This window comes from Salvia splendens, chromosome 9 (assembly GCF_004379255.2).
Source record: "Salvia splendens isolate huo1 chromosome 9, SspV2, whole genome shotgun sequence".
Taxonomy (NCBI): Eukaryota; Viridiplantae; Streptophyta; class Magnoliopsida; order Lamiales; family Lamiaceae; genus Salvia; species Salvia splendens.
The window spans coordinates 13,894,806-13,913,466 of record NC_056040.1 but is presented as its reverse complement, the minus strand read 5'-3'; the positions used below and the strand labels follow the sequence as shown (position 1 = coordinate 13,913,466).

The window sequence follows — 18,661 nt, the reverse complement described above, 5'->3', positions numbered from 1 at the left end:
TCTAACACAATAATTAAAATGAAATTCTCTACACCTCAAGCACCAATATTATTCCATGTTTTGTTACTAGTGAACGTTCACTTAGTCATGCCCTTCACCGTTATCATGCCGGATTCGGGTGCCCTCGTAGACGGGCCACAAACCGGGCTACCCGGGTCCAACACCGGCGCTCAAACAGATCCCGAAGAGCAAGAAGCAGTCTACGACATAATGAGAGCAACCGGCAACGACTGGGCCACGGAGATCCCGAACGTGTGCCGCGGTCGGTGGCACGGGATCGAGTGCGTGCCAGACAAAGACAATGTGTTCCACGTCGTGTCTCTTTCTTTCGGGTCGCTATCGGACGATACCGCATTCCCTACGTGCGACCCGACCCGCTCCACCATCTCACCATCCATCACTAAACTCCCCCACCTAAGAACCCTTTTCTTCTACCGATGTTTCACCAACAAACCTCAACCCATACCATCTTTTCTAGGCCAATTGGGCTCCTCTTTGCAAACTTTAGTCTTAAGGGAAAACAACCACATTGGCCCAATTCCACCTGAATTAGGCAACTTGACCTATTTGACCGTTTTAGATCTTCACAAAAACAATTTAAATGGTTCAATCCCACATTCATTAGGTCATATCCAAGATTTAAGGTCATTAGACTTGAGTTGCAATAAATTATCTGGCTCATTTCCTAACATCACTTTCCCATCATTAAGCATACTAGACCTCAACCAAAATCATCTCAAAGGCTCCCTCCCAAACTCCCTTCTAAGTAGTAATTCCCTCCTCAAAATAGATTTAAGTCGAAATCGAATCTCCGGTCCCATCCCAAACCTAGAAAACCTCGAAAACCTAGTTCTCCTCGACTTGAGTTACAATACCCTAACCGGACCTCTCCCTAACACACTTCAAAACCAAAGATCTCTTCAAGCTCTCATCCTCAATGGCAACCCCTCTATATCCACCACAATTCCAAAAGACATGTTTTTAGGTTTGAACAACTTGATCATCTTAGGATTATCAAATACAGACTTGAAAGGCCCAATCCCGGAATCACTAGGAGAGTTAGCTATGCTAAGAGTGCTCCATCTTGATGGGAACCAACTCAATGGCACCATACCATCAACATTTGCCAAATTGAATAGCCTTAGTGAGCTAAGGCTAGACAATAACAAGTTGATAGGGCCAATTCCGTTTAAGAGAGAGAGGGTTTGGAGAATGGGGAGAAAATTGAGGATTCACAATAATTTGGGGCTTTGCTATGATGAGAAAAGTGGGCTTGGAGATGATTTGGACAGTTTGGCTAGTGCAGGAATTGGACTTTGTGACGTGCCTAAAAATGTACCAGCGTCATCAGTTCAACATATCTCTACACTAGATTATGGGAATATGCTCAATTCTACCACAAATTCAAGTGCTTCACCACACAAAAATAATGCTTTTGTTGGAGTGATAACCATATTTTTCGTTTTTGTTTCTTGTTTATTGTGAGGAAATATATAGATTGATGTCTCTTTTGTATTGTTGTTAGTTCACTATTGTGTATAGAGAGTATTGTATATTGTAAGAATAGTATCATAAGTTAGTTGCCAATATAAACAATCTTTTTGCATGAGTGTATTTTTTTGGTATTGATCCTTGACTCATCTCCTTAAGAAAATACTTAATTAACAAATTTTCAACTGTGTTTGTTAAATATCCAAATCACCATTGGCGTTTCTTTTCGTTTGACGTATTCAACTCAGTAGCTTTCACTCAATCAGAATCAACCAAATATTGATTTTTAAAGAAAAATTGAAGAATGGGAAATGTACAACTAATGAGGACCTCTTTCATAACCAACTCTTGGCAATTTTGGAATTGGTAGCTTTAACTGCAGTGGAACTTTTTTGCCCAAAGTTTGAATTTTGAGAGGTGGGGTGTGGTGAAATTACTGATTTTGGCTCGATGTTGTGTTGTGTCCAAGCATCAAATCGGTATGTGTTTTTTTGTTTTGTTTCTTGATTGCTCATTTATGTTGAGTTTTGTACTCTGTTTTCACTATTATTTTTTTATAGGGCTGTTCTAAGATGTGGATTTGTTATTTCTCTGTTGAAGTTTTCAGCTACTGCTTGATTATGAGAGTTTATCAATTATTCAACTATTATGTGTTTTGAAGTTTAGTTGAAACTGGAATTTGAACAGAAAAAGGGAAGGGAAAAAGGACCTCAAAAAGTGGAGGATTTTTTCTCTGAAGGAATTGCAAGTGGCTACGAATAATTTTAAGCATGATAACAAGCTTGGAGAAGGAGAATTTGGAAGTGTGTATTGGGGTCAGCTCTGGAATGGCTCTCAGGTAAGATCATTGTGTGTTTTCTCATTCAATTTCATTCATGCTGCTGTGCTTTACTTGCCTCTGCTTCTAAATTATTCCACTGCTGCGATAACTGAGATGTCGAGCAACCATCGATGTGAGGGTGCAATTCATGTTTGTTTGCCATAAGGAAGCATTGGTTGTAGTCGTGTTGGTGAAGCAAAATCCAACATATATAGCCCATGCTAGTGTAGTAAAGTTGAATTTAAATGCGGAAATATAAATACTGAAACAGAGGAAGGAGAACAACTTATAGAGACTAGATTAATTCATTTTGAAGCTACATCCATTCCCTTCTTATAGAGTGATAAGTTAGGTTGATTAATCATTACTTCACATTCATCTACACTATCTTTCCTTTGATTTTGCTAAACATTATTAGTAGTTCATAATGAACTGTGGCTGTGGTTCTCGAAGATATAGGATAGTACTAATCTGATGCAAGCTCTAATATTTTTCTTGCATTTGCAGATAGCGGTAAAAAGGTTCAAGTCGTGGAGCAGCAAACAGGATATGGAATTCTCAGTCGAAGTCGAGATAGTGGCTCGTGTGCGCCACAAGAATCTGCTGAGTATGCCCGGGTACTGTGTGGAAGGGCAGGAGCATCTGATCGTCTATGATTACATGCCCAACCTGTGCCTGTTTTCTCATCTCCACGGACACCAATCCGCAGAATGCCAGCTCGACTGGGCCAGGCGAATGAACATAGCTCTTGCCACCGCTGAAGGCCTCGCGTAAGACTGTCTCACACAATTCTACTTTTCTGCCAACTCCCTCTCCTAGAGTCGAACTAATACTTGCTCTATCACAGTTATCTGCACCACAAAGCGATCCCGCACATTATCCACAGAGATATCAAAGCTAGCAACGTGCTGCTAGACCGTGACTTCAGAGCCCTGGTTGCAGATTTCAGGTTCGTCCCCGATGGGGCGACATATGTGAACACCAAAGTGAACGGCACACTGGGTTACCTAGCTCCAGAATAGGCTATGTTGGGGAAGGCATCGCAGAAGTGCGACATCTATAGCTTCGGCATTCTACTGCTCGAGCTCGCTAGTGGGAAGAAGCCAGCAGAGAAGTTCAACTCAACAATGAAATGTGACATTACAGAATGGGCATTGCTACTGGCTCACGAGAGGAAGCTGACTGGTGGACCCAAAGCTGAACGGTGAGTACATAGAAGATGAGCTTGAACGAGTTGTCTTGGTTGGACTTATGTGTGCAGATATTCAACCGGAGAAGAGGCCGACAATGCTTGAAGTGATCAAGCTGCTGGAAGGAGACAAGAAGAAACTCCTCGGAAAAGGATGAGAGGTTTAAATCCTAGAATTTCGATCCTAAAATTTCGATCAGAAAAAAAAAAAGAAACAAAAAACACAGGATTACACAAAGACCGGACCTGCTTATTGCGAATATTAACAGAAAACTGAATCCAAAAACTGCGTTAGTTCTCAATTACGATTTGGTTTTTAAACAGAAACAACAAAAGGACTCGTTATAAGAAAATTGGAGTTCAGTTTCCACGTAACACTTTTTGTCTACAAAGTCGTACGTTAGTTTCTAAACAGACATTTTCACAGTAGATTATCTGAAGATACGCAGCTCACAGAACTCATATTTACAATATTAGGTAAGAAGATGCAATTTCTGATAGAACTTCCACAGCTATCAGAATAATCAAGTGAAGGTGTCCTCCCTGTCGCCTTCAGCAATGTCACCTTCCTCCAAGTTGGAGAACTCGAGGAAATGTGTTGGCCGGTGATCCTCGTGATAGAACTCCCTGGGTGTGCCAAGTTTAACACCATATTTCATGCTCACTGTGTGCTTCACACCCATAAAATTGTAGTTCCATGGTCCATTATCGGGGATCTGTAAAAAGGTCAAATTAGGATACATTAGGACTACGAGGGATGATACTAAATCACCTGCGATAATTTAAGAATAAAAATGAATAGTAATATTACCATATAGAATCCCAGGAAACGGTCACTCAGGAGCATCTGAACCTTCTCGTAGTATGTCGGAAGGTACCCATGGGGGTTGCTTGCAGCATCTGTGTTGCTCTTCCCCCATTCATATCCAGTTGGGGTCAACTTGTATGCGGTTAGAGAGCATGAACCAGGGGTGAAACTACAGGTCAATATTATACATTTCTCTCCATCCCATTGTTTGTTGTTTGACAAGATCCGAGCATGAGCAGCAAGATCCTACATTGAGAGGTTGTAAATATTAGAACAAAGACGATGGAAGAATAACAGTATTATTAGAAACCAATGCAAAGATGAAGCAAGTATAAACCTGTGGTGACAGCTGAGGCTGCTCGTTTGGCTGAGTGTGCATCCATCCCAGAGGCTCCAAGTCATTCAAGAAATCATGTTCAGGTAGAGCTGATGGTAGATGAACTTGCTGGTGGGTACCCCACTGTGGCGCCATGGCAATACAACGGATTTCCTTGACTTGGGGATTGTCTGGAGGACTAACACCATAAAGGTAACCTGCAACCTGGGTGCGCAGATCTGCAATGCAAATGAACTTCTTCAATATATTCTTGGGCATAATGTATGTATATCCAGTTTCCTGCATAAATTTAACCAAAAATGTTGTTAGAGTAATAGCTTTATATGAGCAGACGGATGTCATTCAGCAGAAGGTACCAGTACCTTAATGTCCTCTGAGTTAACATATATATGATTGACACGAAGATGGAGATTGGTAGCAGAAATAGCTCTGACACGCCAGTCAGTTTTAGACCCAAATGCTGCTTGTTCATAAGGACTGGTAGTAGTCACGATTAATTCATCACCATGCACATTTGTGGTTCTTGTAGTGACTGCTGTGAGCTGACTAGAATCCTTTGCCTGAAGGACCACAAAAGTCGCACAATAAGCAACCAGGTAAACATATAAAGAATGAGATGCCACAATCAGTTGCAACAAAGAGTAGAACAATCACCTGTTTCTCGATCTCAGCAATTTGTTGACGTTGCTGTGAAGGTGGAGTGATCTCAGCTCCAAGAATAATATCACGAATCTCGGAATTGGTCAATGCAGATGTGTTCACATTATTCTTTGTCGCATAGTCGGAAAGTATCAGATCTCTGAGAGCTATTTCAACCTACACATTTCAACAAAAGAAAATAGATTAGAAAGTAATACCAATCAAATGCATGTTCAGAAAAGATTTCAAGTGCAGTATTCCCTCAACCAACAAAAACTAGAAAATTCAATTCTGAAAAACAAATTTCAACAATCTCACCTTCACCCACTGTTCATTTGTTAAACTCGGCCATATATGATGAGGCTCCGTGACAATTGTCTTATCAGGCTTGAGCAACATTTTTGCCTTCTCATTGTTTACATGAAGAGCTCGTAGAATCAATATCAGCCTCGAGAAAGCTGTGTAGGAGGAGACCGTCTTCAACCAATCATCATATATGTTGAACAATACCATCTGAGGTTCAGTGGCCTTCAGTATCAGATCACCAAATTTCTCGATCTTCAAGCATGCCTGGAATGGCAATTGTAACTCACTTCCTTTAATCACAATATTTGGGAAATCGAGTAAATGCACTTCAAGGGGATCCAGCATTCCTTTGCGGGTCACAATAACTTGTTTCGGCTGCTCTTCAACAGGCAATGATCGGACCAGGGCAGCAACTTCTTCGGCAGTTTTCCACTTGGCAAGCTGACCGAGACGCTTTTGTCCAGCCCACACACTTGTGTGAATAACCTGTGGCCCAGAAAAGCAGGAATAAATACATGCATAACCCTCAGAAATATAGAAAACAGCATAACAAGGGGATATGAAAAAACCTTCAGAAACAGCTGGCCAGTCCTTGGGTTGAAAATGAAAATCGCACCATTAATGGGTTTTGTTGTGAGATTTCCCTCAAATGTCTTGTGAATAGTGACACGATACACATTTGTGTCATCTACAAACCAGATTATCTGATTGCTGAAGATCTCCCCATAGTTCTGGGATGACAGATAGGGCTCTGTAGGTTCTGAAGAGTACAGCTGCAGTCCTTTTCTAATGCGTTCTCTCAGAACGTATAACGCAGGGTTCGACTGCAAGCAAAAGTTGATTGATTAATCTTCGTTTGACAAAAAAAATCAGATTCAACTCCAGTTTATATAACAGCAATTAAAAAGAATACCTTCATGATCTTGTTCATAGCCTGGGCAATCAGTGGCTTCGAACCAGGGAACCAATTTCCAAAAGCCGAGTGGAGATTATAAGCTAGATCAAGTCCAATCATAACACCTGCAGACAGTGTCATCCATGTCATTCAATATGAAAGAAAAGATTAACTTTAACTGTTAAACATGTAAAAACCAACTAAAAATTAACACACCAGTTGGTGATGGATAGATTGACATGTTGTCTGTTGTGTAATCCATAAACTTTGCTCTAGTGTACCGCTCAATATCGTGGGAATCATAATCACCCCAGCGAAGCTGCACATCAATCCAGTATTTATTGCTGGCCTTTTGATCAAAAACATCCTTAGACTCTTGCACAAGACTTGGTTTTGACATGGGCCATCTATGGGCAGCAAACAACAGGATATCAGCGCATGAGCTGTTCATTTTGTAACTCTTTCGAGGGTGAATTGTCTCTTTCTGAACAGTCTCAATTTCCAGTGCATCCAACTCCTGATCTAAAACTTGACAAAGATCCATCACTACACTCTCATGTATCTTCTGCCACAGATGCGCACGGAATATCTGGATCAGGGATATCTTCAGAGTTGGTATCTTCCCATGCATAAAGATCCCAGTGAGATCCAGCTGGACTTGGAAACCAACATATACATTTGCTCTGTTAATAGTCGGCGACCACCACAGAGTAAATCTTCTGTTAGGAATTTGGTTTAGACCGGATCTTTGTGCATTAGTCAACTTCTTATACTTCATAGACTCTTCAAATCCGGAAGCCTTCTCCCAAAAAAGACCCTCCCATGTTGGGAAACTGAATAATCACACAATAAAAATGAGAGAGATTAAAATCATATGAAGTTAAAAAGAAAACTAATGCAGGCATCAACTATGTACCTAATAATATTAAACGTACATAGTTCAAGATGGAAACTTTGGATAGTTACCAGTTAGGCTCATGAGGTATGACAATGGTAGCTCATGTTATTATTATAAAAAAATTAAGGTTAAGACTATTGTGGACAGATAGAGGGACTTACTAGGTTCCCTTAAACAATGTATGTTCAAGAATTCCTTCTACTCCTCCCAGAGCTTGGATAACATCTGTACGGTAGTTATTCAAATTCCATAATTTCCCGTCATGCCTTTGGTGCGTCCACCAAAATGGATTTTGCTTCAGGACCTGGTACTGCTTGAAATCTGTCCGAACTCGCCACCCTTTGTCATATGCAAGTGTGTGCCTGTCCTTCTGGAAAAGAGTATTGATACGAGGTATCCCACGATCCCATGAATCCTAAAAATTAAAAATAATATACAAGTTAGACAATCACTTGAAAAAAAGTTCAGGTATTAACTTAAAACCAAAGAGTTAACAGTTCATCATACTCAATACAAACAGGATTCAAGGTTATAAACCACCCTCCTCAGCATACCCCTAAAACCAACTGGGAACCAATGCAGACAGAAATTGGAAGAAAAGATGCCCAGCTCAAAGTAAACTAAATAAACTTACTTCCAGATCTTCCAGGGTTAATCGCCTATTCTGTGCCTGAGCTTCCTGCCTTTTCAATGCATACTCAGCCCAAACACGTTGGGAATCAATGAACTCGCTTTCCCACGGCTGTCACAGAGGCAAAAAGAGAAATTAGAAAACTGTGATGTGGGTAAGGAAAACAAAAACACATGAACTCAACATACCTGTATGTACCGATACAGATTGGGAATCAACTGGTCCTCATCATGACTCATTCCACTCCTAAAATGACTGACACCAGTATCGGTTTGTTTGCTATACCGGAGATCACTCTGAGGGATCAAGATGTGACCCATTGACAGCATTCCAAGTCCTCCAATTTCCTTTGGAGTGTAAAAGATGACAGGAGGGAACCTGACAGCATAAAACATTTTAGAATTTCAGTAAGGAAAAAAAACAGAACTAAAGAGACACTGCATATACAGGATTCAAAATGTAAATAACCTGCTAGGCATTTTGGAATTCAGCCCAATCTTAATACGCGTCTGTATCTTGTTTTCGCACTTAACAAGAAGATCCAACAACTCTTGCGTGTGCACAGTAGCTTCACGAAAATATGTCATGAGACCTGCACAAATAAGACAGAAGGTTTCAGCAACAAGAAGTAGCAGCTGGTAGTCTGCCACATAGAAAGATATATCTAAATATTACCTATTAAGGCAGTATTCCACTTGTTGACAATCTTTGTGAATGTTGTTGAACCTGAAGACATGAGAATCTGTCTAACTCGGTTCTCGAACACCTTCATGTGTTCATCATCAACCCTTAAGAAAGCAACTGCAGTTCTTTCTTTTGTTTGCTCATTTTGCAGATTCCAAACACCATCTCTTGTATTACTGAAAGCCTCTTGAGTCATTCTTATCTTGGGCAGTATACGAACTTCAAAACCACTCCTGCAATACAAAAAAGTACATGGTCATTTTAAACATTCCTCAACTATTGAAAGAGGGATGAATAGAGAGCACACATACATGCTGAACAGCAGGTTTGGATTGTCCTTGCTGTAGACAGAGACAAAGCTGTTCTCCCATTCAAGTGTGGTGATACTTCTTGGAAGTCGATTCTTCATGTCCCAGAAAACACTCCTACCAAGATTAACTGAAAGAATGTTGTAGAGACATATTAGCAGTCATACTTAGGTCGAGAACGTCAACATTTTAATAATATTAGACATACGAATCATGGTAAAATAAAGAAGACCCATACCATCATGCTTCATGAGTCTCATTCTAGCATCTCTTGGCCAGCACTTCTTATTATTATACCCAACCATATTTTCATTGTTGGGATCAGGATGCTCAGTAAGATAACGCTGGATAAGATCCCGAGCCTCCTCATGAGTGAACCGGAACAGTATATGCACCTTGTCAATGTACCTAGAGTACAGTCTGATCGGATGCCGAATTTCCACTCTAGCGTCGTGGAAAGTAATGAACTCATTAGGCATCTGGGGTGGACCAGCTATCTCACTGGCTCGTGTCAGACCAAGAAGCAGTAGATCCAGAACAAGTCCATAGTACTGCACAACGAATGAAGCGAACTGAAGACCACGGATGAGTCCATAAGAATTCGTATGGCTCATGTCCTTGTACGATAAAACAACATTGTTCTTCGCAGTGACATAATCAGCAATATTATGGTCCAGAACCAAACGCAGAAGCCTGCGGATGCAAGATAAAAGTAAGCTTCTCAGACATACCAATTATATAGTTGTCAAAAGCAAAGGTGAATCAAATTTACTACCATACCTGTTGAGCATGGTTAAATCGATCTTTTCAAAAAACTTCTCAAATTTAGTTTGAAGCATCACAACACACTGCCCGTCACTAGTGTCCCATACGCCTTGTAGGTTGTTTATGCCTTGACACCATTTGTAAACCAACAGAGGTGGTGGTTCTGAATCTGCAGGCTTAATCCAATTAGGGAAAAGATGACGTTTGTCACCCTCATACCACAGATACTGGTCCAGATATGCATCGGTGATCTTTTCAAGAGGTTCAATCTCATAAACAGGAATTAGATAGCTGTATAGATCCATGAACTCAATGCCAACCTGCAAGACATTTCATTTTCTGGCTTAGAATTTTCAAAGAAAAGAAACTCAAATTGAAGTTAAAAATAAAATAGTTTCAACCATTTAAATAAAACTTTGACAGGCAAGTGAGGCTAAAAGAACTAAACATTTCAGAACATTCTATGAACTCAATCAAACAGGAAGCTTAATCGAGAACTTACTTCTTTGAAGGCACGTTGAGTAAGCAAATGACGTTTGATACGCGACAAAGCCTCGTGAGGGTTGTCATATGCCTGCTCAATCAAGCCCAATTCTTCTCTCTGTAACTGGTTCAACCTTACAGCAACACTATACGACTCCTTCAATCGCTCCAGAGCAAGGATGAGGAGTTTGGTATCATGCTTGTAAGACAGAGGGGGGAAAGGAATCGGAGAGAATTTTCTAGATTCCAGCCAATGCACAGTTGTAGTGTATATTGCCACTGCTTCTTCAGGAGTGACATATGGACCATCTTTCAAGTAGTTATGTTGTCGTTCCTGCAAAGTGTGTGGAAAGAGAATATTAAAAAAATCTATGGAGACAAATCAGAACTTGAATATCCAACTCCAGGAGACTTCATGATGGTGTGGGTGATACAAAGTTACAAACCTGTTCAGCTTTCAACCAAAGACGAGTTAATCTACCAAGATTCTTTCGGCAAACAGTCTTGTCAACTGTGGCTCCCCTTCTAATACGTTCTCGATTATAATGAGCAACATTGGTCCACCAATCAGCTTTCGATTTGACATAACGCAATATCATGTTCTCGATTGGAACTGGCAAACCCGGTACCTTCCAAGGAATATTTGCTTTCCAGCAACGCCAAGCCTCACTCAGATGCTGCAAAATAGTCCTAGCTTTATTTTGCTTAATACCCTCTGCAAGAAAAACAATGAGCATTTTTATTTCAAAAAATAAATATCACAAAATAGCAAAGGGAAGAGAGGTGAACAGAAACATATATCAGAAGCTTTTACCTGGCATTGCATCGAGGACATCGTGCATGACAGCAGCACGAAGCTCAAGATCAAAGTGGCTTTCAACACGCTGTTTAGTCACAGTTTTCGCCACTCCCTTGGAATGCCTTCCTTCAAATTGCCTAGCAAGTAAATTTCCAAGCCACCTTTCCAGGAGAGGAACTATACCACGGAGGAAAAACAACCACACTCTCCACATAGGTGCCCAAAAGCCACAACCAGGACCTTTCCCAACCGGCCCAGTATTAAATCGGTAATAGATCAGATGCTTTAAGTCTTTACACATCCGAATCTGGCGCATGAGCCGATATTTGTAACGGTACATACCAGTCAATTGTCCAACATGTGAAAAAATGTATTGTAGGCCATCAGCCAACTGAAACGCATCAACATTTCCCAGCCGGAACTGGATATTTGCATCAACTACAAGCTTTGTCAATCGCAGGATTTCACGGCAAAGATGGAAGGCATTACCGAAACGTGACTTTTTGCGTTCCTTAGTGGTTAGAGTCTTTACAGGCTTCAAGTTGAAGTTGTAGTCCAGATGAAGGTAGTTCAAGTTTTTCCTATGAATCAGTAGGTTCAGCATGTTGTATCCTTGCTTGCACACTTGCAGACCAGCTTCAGCCCAATCAAGTTCAGTAGTCTGGAAAAACTTTGTAGCTTGGAGGGACCTGAACAGGTGCTTCTTCTTCTGAGCCTTAGGTGGGCGGTGATGCAGCTCATTCAACACAAAACATTTCAACAATTTCTGATAGCTAACGCGAACTTTGACAGGGTAAGACGGGGGGCTGCAAATAGAAAAGGGAAAGAAAAAATCAGATACATAAGCACATTCTCCAGAGCTAACTCTGTGTGTGAAACTAAGAGAAGTTAAGAGCATATCTCACCAGTGTTCCTTGAACCACTCAGATACAAGAGGTATATCTTCGGCACGCCTCATCCGTCCAGATCGCATGTTAAAAGGGCGTGGGGCAAACAGAAGAGAAATACCAGCAGCAGTTGTGTCCGTATATATAGGAGTGCCAACTAGTAACGGTTCTACACCCTCAGGCAAAGCAAAATCATCGTCTTCTTCATCATATAACTTCTTATCTCTCCTATCTTTACTTGTACTTGTTATGGGATGGATTAGAGGATCATAGTAGAAAGCAGGTAAATCAGGATCCTCTGTTTTTATGAACATAATCATTGGAGTGTGATATATACTAAGCTTTACTTTCCTCGGCCTATTGTTGTAAAGATGGGGAAAAGCAATCCTGTATTCTGTCCTGAGAGGTGAGCGAATGATAAGCTTATTGATATCATTAAACTCATTCCAGTCCTCGTCGCCTTTCTCCATGTCCCGATACAAAGGCTCAAACTTAGGACCACCTGCAAAATTAATACCAGAATAATCAGAGAAAGGTGGTACAGATTACTTCTATAGTCACTTATCAATCTTAATCGCAATAATCAAACCGAAAAGTAGAAACTACTATCTCAAAGAAGGAACATAACAAGTGCCATCATCTGCAAGAACTGATCACCTGAATCACTTCTACAAACAAGCACAACAACATTTGTAAAGATATAATTAGCACAAGTCACTAGAGAAGAGAATTACATATATCATACAGACATACCAGGTATACACATGTTGAGAGCCTTGGCAGTGAAGAAAGACTCCATGTCAAAAAGGTAGAAGTAATTTCGATCAATCAAATCAGATAGCAACTGGCCAGCAAGCCGGTGAAGTGTCGCCATGATTGGAAGCGAAAGATGCCATTTTCGGTAGCTAGGCCCATTTATAAGCTTTGTCTTGACAAGAGGCTTATGGTCATAGAACCAGGTATGCACAGCTGAATCTTCTTCCTCATCCAATTCCAACTGAATTGGTTCTAAGGGATCCACATCAAGGAGATTGTCAGCATAGTCTAATGGAGGCTCTTCATCATCAAAAGGTGGGAAACGCATTCTCTTGAAATGTCGACGATCTCTCTTCTCTCTTCGCATCATGATCCACATGGTACCCCACTGCAATGAGTTTTAATATTCAGCAACGTTAGTGGCAAGAAAAGGCTATTTAGATGAGATAAAATGCACATATAACTACAAAACACACGAAATGCTCAAAACAAAGAAACATACCTGTGCCAAATAGATTGGTTCAACAACCCAAGGGATTTCATTTACAAAGGTAATAGCCCCAGTAATGTGGTACAGAACCTTCACTTCACGGACCTGAAGTCGCAAAAGGCAAATATGGTTAATACAAGCATAAAACACCAAAAGGAACCTCACCAAAAATCCAGCTGTCATGAGTTATCTAGCACAATTACCTGTTCCCACGGCATAGGCATATTTTCGAGAAGTTTGTACACAGCATGTGGCACAAACTTGAGAGCACCCAAATAGACACGCTTATCATGGCGATATTTCTTTGACGACATGTCACCATGGTCCCTGCCGCAAAATATCAAAACATGAGTCAATTCATAAAAATGGCAATGCCTTCAAAAAAGACCTACCGTGAACAAAGACGTCACAATCAAAATGAATTTTGCAATGCTACCCACATGTCTATGAAGCATATGCTATGTACTCATTCAGATGCTCTAAAAGACTTAGAGTAACACAGATAAACAATTACAACATCACCACATAAACATACCCATAACCCATTGAATAGAACACTTCCACTGCAACATACTGTAGTAATTTATGAGCTCTAATATAGTTAAAATCAAAAGGAATTTCAAAGCTATTGTCATAGCATGTTATACCCACTTACTGACTTACATAATTTCGATAATATTTAAGCAACTTCATAGGCAGACCTAAGTACTTCTATCAATAGAACCAAAATAATACTCCCTCAGTCCCATAAAAATATGTGCACTTTCCATTTTCATCCGTCCCACAAAAATATGTGCATTCCATTTTTGGAAAATTATATCAATTTAATAATATAGGTCCTACTATCCAATAACACTACTTTAACTACTACTCTCCTCATCTCTCTTACTTTATCATACCATTCACCTCTTCTCTTACTTTACCAATTTTGTCTAAATTCCCGTGCCATATCCATTGCCCATATTTTTATGGGACGGAGGGAGTATGTTGAAGCTGATCATTACAGTATAAATTATCAACAGCCACTGGGGACACTATATATCTGAAGTAGCAAAACTTTATTTATGGGAAACAAAATACTCGTAACAACCTAGCAATGGAGAAAAACAACACGATAAAATTTTACATAATTCTCTACATGAAAACAAGTTTTGAATCACAAAGCACAGCACAAAATACTAAAATCAAAAAGAGTAACATACCTAATGATTTTCCTGACATGTTCAGGAGGCATATCCTCCTTCTGCGTCTCAACAAATCCGAATTTCCGTTTGTCGCTATACCGCTTCGTGTTCAGCTGCATCCACTTCCTCGCTCTCTCGTCCAACTGAGACTCGGTCGGCACGACAGTGTATGAAGGCAGCAACGACGGCATCGGGGGCGCAACTGGCTGAGCTCCGCTAGTCCCAGGCGGCGCAATAGGCTGAGCTCCGCTCGTGCCAGGGGGCGCCATCATTAGCGGCATAGCTCCCGCTCCGCTCGTCCCCGGCGGCGCCGGGTTGTTCATGTTGTTGTTCCACATATCCTGCCCGCTGTTGTACGTCTCTCTATCCTACTAAAAAACCCTAAAACCCTAGCAAAACACTCCGACCACACAGCAGTAGATTTCCTGGACGAAGTTGCGATGATTCATAGAGGCCTAGAAATTAGGGATTGGAATTTGGATTCACAGCAAATCACCTCTCTCTCTCTCAGTGGATCGAAGAGAGCTGAAATTGGCTGCTGAGAGAAATGCGATGGTTTATAAGAGGAGGCTGGCGGTCTATTCGAACCGCTTTTAATTTGGGCTATCTCTGTTATGGGCCTGGCATTTCGGGCGGTGAACGAGATGGGCTTGAGATTATTACCATCTTCATATGTATTGTTTAGGGCATCCACAATGGGACGCGCGATGGCACGCACGATGCGTGACATCGTCCGCGCCCTACGCCACGCCCGATGAATCGTCCGCGCCATTGTGGGCTCGGCGGACGATGGGCGCGGATGATAGGCCATCGTCCGCGTCATCGGGCGCCCCATTGAGGGATCGGCGGACGATGCCACGCGTTTTTGATTTTTTTTTCTATTTAAACCTCGTTTCTCATTCACTTGTTCATACGAACATCACGCCTCTCTCGTTTCGCTCCTCTCTCACATTTCTACCTATCTCATATACCAAAATGAACCACAACGATGACACCACTAGTTATAGCTCCTCGGAGTCGGGTAGTTCGCACTCGGAGACCTCGGCAGCCTTAGATGCAGCCGTTGAAGAGGCCATGGCGGAATGCTTACTCGAACTGCAGCGCGAGGAGGAGGCGGCGGAGGAGCAGATCCGCTGTCACGCCCGCATTTCCTAAGGATAGGAAGCACGGTGGATCGCGACTAGGGGAGGAATAAAGAAGCGGGGAAGAAAGGAGGAGGACAAGAATACTTGACCCAAAACATTTAATAGAAGGAAGTTCACTTCAAAACATTGTACTGTGACGACATTACTGTAATTAAAGTAATCAGAGTTAAATAAAAACATTGTATCGGATTACAAAGCAGCGGAAAGACCAAGAGGTAGATAATGTCGAGTATGACGACACGACACCATCCGGAAACCAAGTGAGACACCTTTTGACCTTAACTGCTCAACATCCGTCATCCCCATCGCCGCTCAACCTGCACATTAAGAAAACAACATGCAGGGCTGAGTACTTGATGCACTCAGTGGACACACGCCAAAATCCTAGTTTGTCATGCCATAACAGTGTAACCTTGGGGTTTTAAGTGTAAAGAAAATAACCCAAGTACACTAAAACATATTTCACAAATTCGACTGCGCAGTCATTTCCAGATATTTCCACCCTTATTTCCACCATCCTACACTATCTGATTCAACGGGTGACAAGGGGCGTGGCCACACCCCAGGTCAACTTGACCGGCCAACTTGCTCTCAGATGGCTCCCGGTCTCGTGTACACTAGCCTGAGGGTTCGCAGCCCTACAGACCCGAATTCGATTAAACATATGTGGTAAACCACTTCAGATAGGTTTCAAAGTAAAACAGTTGGCAAGACAAACAGTTCACCTCCATAAAAACATTTCCGAAACAAAGTCCGTATTAAAGAGATCCCACAGTATAGTAGGATAGGAAAGCCCACCTCAAATGCTTAACTTTTAAATAGTTTCCTTCTTCAACCACAATTTCCTCGTAAAAGATCACCCTTTTTGAAAGATAAACAAATAACACGATTAGAGTCTAGGAAGACGAGGTTTAAACGACAATGCATGATTTCTACGTGGATGACTTCAATATCTAGCACGTTACACATACACACACTTAACAACATCCTATAAGTCAAGCACACAGAAACACACGTCCGAAACACACCATGCACGCACCCGACACGCATACCACGTACCCAAGACACGCACACGACTCGCACACGACACACACACAACTCTCACACCCCCGGCATACCCTTACTGCACAAACGGCTCACTTGGCTCGGAAAAGGTTCGGAAAAAGGCTCGGCGTCTCGGCCTGGCTCGGTACCTCGGCCGGCTGTCTCGGTCCTGGCCGAGCCTGGCTCGGTTGCTGTCTCGGCGTCTCGGCCTGGCTCGGTGTCTCGGCCGACTGTCTCGGCCGCCTGGCTCGGTACCTCGGCCGGCTGTCTCGGCCGCCTGGCTCGGTCCTGGCTCGGCACCTCGTCCGGATGTCTCGGCCGTCTGGCTCGGCCCTGGCTCGGCACATGTCTCGGCGTCTGACTCGGCCCTGGCTCGGCACCTGTCTCGGCACTGACTCGACACCTGTCTCGGCACCTGACTCGGCACCTGGCTCGGTCACGTGCACACACCTACTTTCCCCCAACCAACGATTCTCAAACCTTATACGACATTCACAACACACATTCTACATCCCAAAACACACCCGAAAACATGAGATCAAACCTCCAAAACTCTCCACAACACCACCCTAGGCCAAACCCTAAATCTCTCGGCCAACACACACAAACCACTCGAACCAAACGCTGATTCCTCCGAGCCATCCCTTGGCCAAACACACCCACATACATCACAATATCAAAACACCCAGATTCACACCCATTGCACATAAATACATCACCCAGAAATCATTATAAAATCACCCGACCTCCAATGAAGCTGAAATTTTAACACCACACAGAAGACACACCAAGGTTTATACAGTTAAAATTTCGTACCAAAAGGAGATCATTTGATTCGTCAAAAACAGTTCGGAACCCACTGTCAGTCACAACCAAAAACATACTCAACACCAACACATAACCACAAGTCCTATTCAGCATCTAAACAACTCAAATTCGTCCTATATGCATGTGTTTTCGAAATTAGCATGAGTTAGGGTCTTGGGTTACCTTTCTCGGAGAGTTCAATCGTAGTTCGATCGTTTTACTTCATCCTCCGACTCCGATTCACAACGAAAGTTAACAACCGCGAGATTGGGTGAGATTGATTGCTTGTGAGAGAGAGATTGAGAGAAAAGCGATGGTGAGGGGGAGAGATTGAGAGAGGAGAAAGTGCATCGGTTATGTGGGAGTGGGGAGAGGTTGAGAAAATAATGGGGGTGAGGGAGAGAAACCGAGAGAGAGATAGGGAGAGAGGGAGATTTACTTTGTTATTTAGGATTTTATTTCATAGATTAATTAATTATCCCAATTACATATTGCTTAGGTAAAAAATCATATCCACAAAAACAATATAAATCAAATAAGACTTACCAAACCATATCTTAAACAAGATATTCACAAAATTCACTCCTTAAATTAAAAAAAAATTCGGATATTACATTCCTCCCACCTTAATAAAAATTTCGTCCCGAAATTTTCCTAGATCACTCAAACAAACCTGGGTACTTATCTTTCATCTTATCCTCTAATTCCCACGTTGCTTCTTCGACTCCATGATTCATCCATCGTACTTTCACCGAAACAATTGACTTATTCCTCAATTCTTGCACCCTTCGATCCAAAATGGCCTCGGGCTTCTCCTCATAGCTTAGATCGGGATTTAGGATCATCATCTCTTCTTGGTGAACTATGTGTGTGGGGTCAAACACATACTTCCTCAATTGTGACACATGGAAGACATTGTGCACATTTCCCAAGCTTGGTGGTAGAGCCAATCTATAGGCTACCGCACCGACTCTATCCAAAATCTCATACGGTCCGATAAATCGGGGTCTCAGCTTTCCTTTCGCTCCAAAACGAGTTATTCCTTTAGAAGGGGCAACCTTCAGAAAAACTTTCTCTCCAGATTCGAATTGTAGATCGGTCCTCCGAACATCAGCGTATGATTTCTGTCGATCCTGTGCCTCCTTGATTCTCCCACGGATTTGTCGAACGATCTCTATCATCTCTTCTACAGAGTCTGGTCCGAGAATTCTTCTCTCACCCACTTCATCCCAATAAAGTGGCGATCTACACTTCTTTCCATACAATGCCTCATATGGAGCCATCTTGATAGTCGC

General features: G+C 42.0%; 2 protein-coding genes and 1 pseudogene across 2 annotated transcripts; 2 read left to right on the top strand and 1 right to left on the bottom strand.

Moving 5' to 3' along the window:
- Positions 1 to 1,595, top strand: LOC121747359 (protein TOO MANY MOUTHS-like). Its single transcript, XM_042141395.1, has one exon. It carries the CDS (start codon positions 19 to 21, stop codon positions 1,483 to 1,485), a length of 1,467 nt encoding a protein of 488 aa, XP_041997329.1. The 5' UTR covers positions 1 to 18; the 3' UTR covers positions 1,486 to 1,595.
- A 237-nt stretch (positions 1,596 to 1,832) lies between these two features.
- Positions 1,833 to 3,805, top strand: LOC121748303 (annotated as a pseudogene).
- Positions 3,806 to 3,813: 8 nt separating this feature from the next.
- Positions 3,814 to 14,904, bottom strand: LOC121748302 (pre-mRNA-processing-splicing factor 8A-like). Its single transcript, XM_042142566.1, has 25 exons — positions 14,389 to 14,904; positions 13,390 to 13,513; positions 13,199 to 13,291; positions 12,694 to 13,084; positions 11,959 to 12,442; positions 11,069 to 11,859; positions 10,701 to 10,969; positions 10,274 to 10,588; positions 9,787 to 10,091; positions 9,245 to 9,699; positions 9,010 to 9,136; positions 8,690 to 8,931; positions 8,483 to 8,606; positions 8,203 to 8,392; positions 8,018 to 8,125; positions 7,545 to 7,798; positions 6,702 to 7,318; positions 6,504 to 6,610; positions 6,160 to 6,414; positions 5,603 to 6,076; positions 5,300 to 5,461; positions 5,008 to 5,205; positions 4,646 to 4,924; positions 4,312 to 4,554; positions 3,814 to 4,216 (listed from the first exon to the last, which is right to left on the bottom strand). The coding sequence occupies exons 1-25, from the start codon at positions 14,706 to 14,708 to the stop codon at positions 4,025 to 4,027; spliced, it is 7,119 nt and encodes a 2,372-aa protein (XP_041998500.1). The 5' UTR covers positions 14,709 to 14,904; the 3' UTR covers positions 3,814 to 4,024.
- Positions 14,905 to 18,661: the final 3,757 nt, after the last annotated feature.